General features: G+C 40.5%; 1 protein-coding gene across 1 annotated transcript; it reads right to left on the reverse strand.

The window, feature by feature from the left end:
* Positions 1-5,258: 5,258 nt before the first annotated feature.
* Positions 5,259-7,487, reverse strand: LOC133773492 (isopentenyl-diphosphate delta-isomerase 2-like). Its single transcript, XM_062210813.1, is given in 5 exon segments — positions 5,259-5,491; positions 5,494-5,572; positions 6,132-6,262; positions 6,657-6,749; positions 7,361-7,487. Coding segments are annotated over 5 exon segments (663 nt in total).
* Between the last annotated feature and the right edge of the window lie 225 nt (positions 7,488-7,712).

Consider the following 7,712-nt stretch of genomic DNA (forward strand, 5'->3'; position numbering starts at 1 on the left):
GCCTGCAAACACAGGTTAGTGAGGAAGGAGTATTGTTACCCACCATTCTCATAAATTAAAAATACAAGAGAAGATTAGCCAAATCTGTCCTACATCAACAAGGCAATTTTCACAAAGTGGCAGTGGGATATTTATGTGAGAAAGACTAATAGTTTCTTATATATACTGCCTGGAGAAATTGAAAGTAGAGGACATGTTCTCATTCTGCCTTTTATTATTTGTTGTTGGTCAATAAATCCCTATAAATAAGACCCACACTAGAGGGTTTTTAAAGTCTCTGACACTGAAAAACTGGCTAGTAGTAAAAAACGAGTCACAGTAGGTTGATGTCTCTGGAGAAATGATAAAGTGTAAGAGAAAACTCATTTGTATGGATGTCAACAATAATTAATGCTCTGTCTCCTTTTATTTATTTATTTTTCTGTTTATGGTTAGCTTTACCCTTAGAAGTAAGTCCATAGGAACGTATGCAGAACTCTACAGCTCTTCTCTTATTCTCACTCTTTATTTATTGTTGACTAATTTTTATTGGGATCTATTTTATATTGACTTTATACACATACAGTTAATTCTAAGGTACATAAAGAATTCAACCAATGGTATTAAGAAGGAAAAAGAACTGTTCCTTGACAATCAAGACAAGGGCTGTTCAAGTCATCACTTTTCATCGTATCAATTTCACTTCTATAGGTTTCCTTTTTAAGTGCTCTGTTATCACAGATCAGGGAGAAAATATGGTATTTTTCCTTTTGGGACTGGCTTATTTCACTAAGTATGATGTTTTCCAGATGCATTCATTTTGTTACAAATGACCGGATTTCATTTTTTTTTTTTACCACTGTGTGATAACCCATAGAGTACATATCCCATAATTTATTTTTTAAAGATCTTTATTTATCTGAAAGAATAGATTGATTTTGTTTGTCTGAAAGAATTACAGAGAGAGGTAGAGACAGAGAGAGAGGTCTTCCATCCGCTGGTTTACTCTCCAATTGGCCACAACGGGCAGAGCTGTGCTGATCCAAAGCCAGGACCCAGGAGCTTCTTCTGGGTCTCCCACATGGGTGCAGGGGCCCAAGAACTTGGGCCATCTTCTACTGCTTTCCCAGACCTTAGCAGAGAGCTGGATCGGAAGTGGAGCAGCCGAGACTTGAACCGGCGCCCACATGGGATGCTGGCACTTCAGGCCAGGGCGTTAACGTGGCCGGCCCCTCCCATAATTTCTTTATCTAGTCTTCAGTTGATGAGCATTTAGGTTGATTCCATATCTTAGCTATTGTGAATTGAGCTGCAATAAACATAGGGGTGCAGATAACTCTCTTATTTGCTGATTTCATTCCCCTTTGGTAAATTCCCAGAACTGGCATGGCTGGGTGGTATGGTAGGACTATATTCAGATTTCTGAGATATCTCCAAACTGATTTCCATAGTGGTTTTCCAGTTTGCATTCCCACCAACAGTGGATGAGGGTACCTTTCTCTCCATATCCTTGTCAGCATTTGTTGTTTGTTGACTTCTGTATGAAAGCCATTCCTATGGGGGTGAGGTGAAACCTCGTTGTGGTTTTGATTTGCATTTCCCTGACAGCTAGTGATCCTGAGCATTTTTTCATGTGTCTGTTGGCCATTTGGATTTCCTCTTTTGAAAAATGTCTGTTTAAGTCCTTTGCCATTTTCTTAACTGGGTTGTTTGTTTTTTGTTGTGGAGTTTCTTGATCTTTTTATATAATCTGGTTATTATCTTTAATAAGCTGCATGGTTTGCAGTAATTTCTCCCAATCTGTCAGTTGCCTCTTCGCTTTGCTGAGTGTTCCTTTTTGCAGTACAGAAGCTTCTCAATTGGATATAATCCCATTGTTGATTTTGGCTAGATTGCCTATGTATCTGGAGTCTTTTCCAAGAACTCTTTGCCTGTGCCAATGTCTTGCAGGGTTTCCCCAAGGATTCTAATAATTTGATTGTATCAGGTCATAGATTTAGGTCTTTAGTCCATTTTGAATGGATTTTGGTATAAGGTGAAAGGTAGGGGTACTGTGTCATACTTCTGCATGTGGAAATCCAGTTTTCCCAGCACCATTTGTTAAAGAGACAGCACCATTTGTTGAAGAGACTGTCCTTGCTCCAAGGATTGGTTTTAGCTACTTGGTCAAATCTGAGTTGGTTGTAGATGCTTGGACTGGTTTCTAGTGTTTCTATTCTTGTTCTATTGGTCTATCCATCTGTTTCTATACCAGTACCAGGATGTTTTGATTATAACTGCCTTGTAGTATGTCCTGAAATCTGGTATTGTGATGCCTCTGGCTTTGTTTTTGTTGTATAAAATTGCTTTAGCTATTTGAGGTCTCCTGTGTTTCTAAATGGATTTCAGCATATTTTTTTTCTAGATCTGAGAAGAATGTCTTTGGTATTTTGATTGGTATTGCATTGAATCTGTAGATTGCTTTCAGAAGAATGGACATTTTTATGATATTGATTCTTCCAATCCATGAGCATGGAAGGTTTTCTACTTTTTTTTTGTATCTTCTTCTATTTATTTCTTAATGTTCTGTAATTTTCATTGTGGAGATCTTTGACATCCTGGTTAAATATATTCCAAGGTATTTGAATTTTTTGTAGCTATTGTGATTGCGATTGATCTTAGAAGTTCTTTTTTAGCCATGGCATTGTCTTTGTATACAAAGGCTGTTTATTTTGGTGTGTTGATTTTATAAGCTGTAACTTTACTAAACTCTTCTTTGAGTTCCAATAGTTTCTTAGTGGAGTCATGGTTATAAACAGTAATCGAATGGAAAAATGTTCATTTCACCTGTGTATTGTAAATTTTAAAGCAATCACAGAGCGCTCAAACTACAGTCATATAACACTCAGCCATTGGCTTCACAAAGGTATAAGACAAACTTCTACAAAACTGTATTTGTGGCAATACTGATACACATAGATCATTCTTTTTTCTTTCATTCATTATTTTAAAAATTTTAGTTTTCACATAAGGTAACATTCAATTTTTGTCTTTCTGTGTCTGGCTAATTTCAGTCAACATGATGTCCTCTAGTTGTGTCCATTTTGCTGCAAATGAGTTTTATTCTTTTTAAAAATATATTTATTTTATTTATTTGAAAGGCAATCTTACAGAGACATGTAGAGACAGAGAAAGAAGTCTTTGATCTGCTGGTTCACTCCTCAAATGGCCACAACAGCTGGAGCTGAACTGATCTAAAGCCAAGAGCCAGGAGCTTCTTTCGGGTTTCCTATGTGGGTGCAGGGACCCAAGGACTTGGCCATCCTCTACTGGTTTCCCAGGCACATTACCCCAAGATGGCCCACCAGACTTGAAAGAAGAATTATATAATTTGTATTTTATTTTTATTTATTTTAAAGAAAATGATCAAATACATTTACAAATAGCAAAAGATTTAATACGCATTGGAATAAATGTAGTTGTTTTATTAATCAAGATTTACTTAGAAAGTTAATGAATTAAAAGAAGTCTTGGGAGAACTTTCTTTTTATTCAAGATTTTACATATTTTTGGGGGCCAGCGCTGTGGCATAGCAGGTAAGGCCACTGTCTGTGGTGCCGGCATTCCATATGGGCGACGGTTCAAGTCCTGTCTGCTCCACTTCCCATCCAGCTCTCTGCTGTGGCCTGGGAAAGCAGTGGAAGATGCCCAAGTCCTTGGGCCCCTGTGCCCACGTTTGAGACCCAGAAGAGGCTCCTGGCTCCTGGCTCCTGGCTTCGGATTGGCGCAGCTCCAGTCCTTGAGGCCAACTGGGGAGTGAACCAACGGATGGAGGACCTCTCTCTTTCTCTCTCTCTCTCTGCCTCTGCTTCTCTCTCTGTGTAACTCTGACTTTCAAATAAATATAAATCTTTACAAAAAAAAGATTTTACATATTTTCAATAATCAAGATTATGATTTCTAGATGTTGTATCATGAACACTAAACATTCTAACAAATAAAACATAATATTTTAGTAATAAGATTCACCTCTTACTCTAACTTGAATAAAACGAACCATTTTGTTTCTAAATTATTTTAATTTGTTCAATGATACGCATCTATTTTGTGTTTGTATTGGTTAATGTAAAAAAACAGGAATCAATCATAATTATTTGACTTAAGGTATTGCATGGTAAATAACATTTTTCTGAAACTTATAAAACCAAGAATACTAACAAAGATTTGCTTATCCTTCATATATATCATCATCATATAGCATAATTCCTTTTTCAAAAAAGATTTTATTTATTTTATTTGAAAGGCTGAATTACAGAGGGAGAACAGACACAGAGAGATCTTTCATCTGCTGGTTCATTCCCAAATGGCCACAACAGCTGGGGCTGTGCCAGGCCAAAGTAGGGAATCAGGAACTTTTTCTGAATCTCCCACTTAGGTGCAAGGGCCCAAGCACTTGAGTCACTTTTATAGCTTTCCCAGGTACGTTAGCAAGTAGCTGGATCGAACTGCTGCCCATACTGGATGCTGGCATGAGAAGTGGCAGCTTTACTCGCAATGCCACAATGCAGTCCCCCATAGCATAATTTTTAGTGGGCGAAATTCTCCAGGAATAAATGATCAAAGCACCAGGCAGAGAGGGGACGTGCAGAGCCATGGCCCTTACAAGAGCCTGTGTCTACAGCTAGAATGGGCTAGGACTACCTGTATTGTAGGAAATTGAAACCATTAGAGGGAGACTTTTAGCAGAAAAGTGATATTTTCGGCCAGCACCGCGGCTCACTAGGCTAATCCTCCGCCTTGAGGCACCGGCACACCGGGTTCTAGTCCCAGTCGGGGCACCGCATTCTGTCCCGGTTGCTCCTCTTCCAGTCCAGCTCTCTGCTATGGCCCGGGAGGGCAGTGGAGGATGGCCCAAGTGCTTGGGCCCTGCACCCGCATGGGAGACCAGGAGGAAGCACCTGGAACCTGGCTTCGGATCGACGCAGTGCGCCTGCCCTAGCGGCTATTAGGGGAGTGAACCAACGGAAAGAAGACCTTTCTCTCTGTCTTTCTCTCACTGTCTAACTCTGTCAAAAAAAAAAAAAAGATATTTTCTATAGAAATAACTGAAAAATGTTAAGAGTTGGAGGAAAATAACTGAGCACTTAGATAAAACACTGAAATCAAACTTTAAGCTAAAAGGAATTGCTTAAAGGATTGCACTACTCAATTTCTGCTACCACACCATCATCTGAATGCATGCATTTGAACCATAGGTTTGGGATGACTTATTATTTTGAACATTACATTCCCACGTCTTTTTAAAACCCATATATTTTGTCAGGGTCCACGTGTGGGAAGATGTCATGCAAATGATCCCACCACTTGAACAGAAAGCCTTCTGCAATGATCCTAAACCATGGGGTCACCTTCACCTGTCCCTGGGCTGCCCTGTACAGGAGCTCCCACAGCTCCTCTTGGGTCATATAGTGGTAGCCTTTGACTTCTGTGGAATCTGGGTTCGTTGTGAGGTTTTTCCTTACAAACAGAAGACAATCTCAAGGTCTCCCCAGATGTCATCTGAAGTACACTTGTGGTAAAATCCTTTCATAAAAATTACATCGTTTGTGGAAATGACCCAGCATTAATTCCATCTTAGAGAAAAGATTTTACATAGAAAACAACTCATTCCTTTTGTTTGCATTCAGAAAACGTGCTGGACCCCTAACTGCGTGTCACACGCTTTTCAAGCTTTAATGAAGTGCTGGGTAGATCATAATGAAGAGGTTAGAATTCTTGATCTTGTCCGCTTCATTCTTTGAGAACACAGTAAGAATTCTAAAGACAGACCACGTGAGAAGGCTAAAGAAAGTTCTGCAGAGTTTTACGTGTGAGTTTCATCAAGGATCTTTTCCTTTCAGAATGGTGCTAAGAGAAACTCTTACATGATAAGATCGTGGTTTGTGTCACAGCTATTCTGTGAGTCAGACTTGCTTCTGTTCTGTGGAGGAAGCAGACATTTATTACTGGATGTGGACGTCTGTTGTTCACTGTCCCCTGCTTGTGTAATAGCATTTTAATTAAATGATGAAAACATGACATCATTTGTCTGTAAGAGCTAAAACTGGATTATTGAAATGGTTAAACAGATCTCAAAGCTCATTTTTATGTCTTTATGTACGGTAGTGTGGTACCTGGTCCTGAGGAATTCCCAGCTCAGCTTGGAGACGTCGCATAGCTGCCCTTCTTACTCCCACGGTGTCTTTTTCTTCCAGTTCTGCCAAGTTATATAAAGGGTGACGAGAAAAGGACTCAGAAAAAGGACCTAGAAAAAATGGGCAATGGGCCTGCTTTATTGGGAGCTTCCTTTTACTAAACGGGTCATTCTCCTTCTGAGACAACATATAGTAGATAAAACATATTTAATTCTGATTTATCATCTCATCATCAATTCTTCTTTTCAATTCTTAGTCAGTTATTATATTCATATTAAGCTCTCAATTTTTTAGAACTACAAAATAATTTCAAGGTCACCAGTCTATCTTTCCAAGACAAACAAGTTCTCAATTCCTTGAGAAAATTAGAGTTGTAAATTCTTTTGGAGCAGAACTCTTTTCCAATATAGAGCTTGATGAGTTTGCTAACTATTCAACCCTCTGTGCGGCACCAAACACAAGTCAGAGGTCAATGGGTCTTAGATTCCACCTGAGTAAGCTCACTAGGAAACGTGCACTTGGCATCTGGTCTCTGCTGCACCAAGAACTGAGCTTTCATAGTGAGGAGGATGACACTGAAGCCTCCGTGCAACAGCCCTGCAAAATGAGTGTGAGTTGGGTGACACAGAAGTGAGCTGAGTGAGAGCTCTGTGGAAAGGGTCCCTCCTCCCCTCTCAGTCTCTCACGCAGCTGAGCGCGCTGTACTACCCGCAGCGGGTAGTACTTGCTGGGCACACATTGGAAGGTGTGGAGCATGTAAATACCAGTACCGTGGTTACTGACAGCTACACTTTGAGGTGGGCACTGTTATATCTCTTTATTGTGTATTGAGTAAGACGTGAGTACTCCGCACCAGATACCACAGGCCTGAGATTTACCCACGGCTCAGAGTCTAAGCCTGTTGCCCAGCCCCCACTCCTGTCGCTCTTGCCACTGCCCAGGAAGTTGATGGACGAACGGCACAAAGTGAGTTGTCCGACTCTAAGGTTTGTTGTAAGATTTGATGTGCTAAAAGGGCTCTCAATAAAATGGCTAGCGTTTCCCAAGTTTCCTCCAGAGCATTACAGATGCAGCAGCAGCAGCAGCACAAGTGTCCGCTGTCTGCTCTCAAGCGCATCTTCTCGGACGCCCTCTTTGGAGTATTGGCCAGATGCAGGGAAGAGCTGATGGGACAGGTTCTGAACACAGAGAAGCTCCCTCCCTCTCACCCGTCTCGATGTTTCCTTTCAGGTGGCAGTTCTTCTTTGTTTCGGCTCCAATGACATGATTGTGCTCGTCACTAACGATGCACATCTCCTCCGGCCATTCTGTCTGGAGCTCATCCAGGTGAGCCATGATCCTGGGACCCACCTGGCAACACAGATTGGTAAGCAGGGGGTATTGATACCCACTGTCCTTGTAAATTAAATACAATTGAGATCCTTAGCCAAATGTGTCCAGTATCATCAAACCAGTTTATACAAAATAATGGCACATTTATGTGGAGAAAGACTAGTGGTTTCTTATATGTTGTTCAGAGAAATTGGAAATGGAGGGCATACTCACATTGTGCCTGTATTG

This window comes from Lepus europaeus, chromosome 14 (assembly GCF_033115175.1).
Source record: "Lepus europaeus isolate LE1 chromosome 14, mLepTim1.pri, whole genome shotgun sequence".
Taxonomy (NCBI): Eukaryota; Metazoa; Chordata; class Mammalia; order Lagomorpha; family Leporidae; genus Lepus; species Lepus europaeus.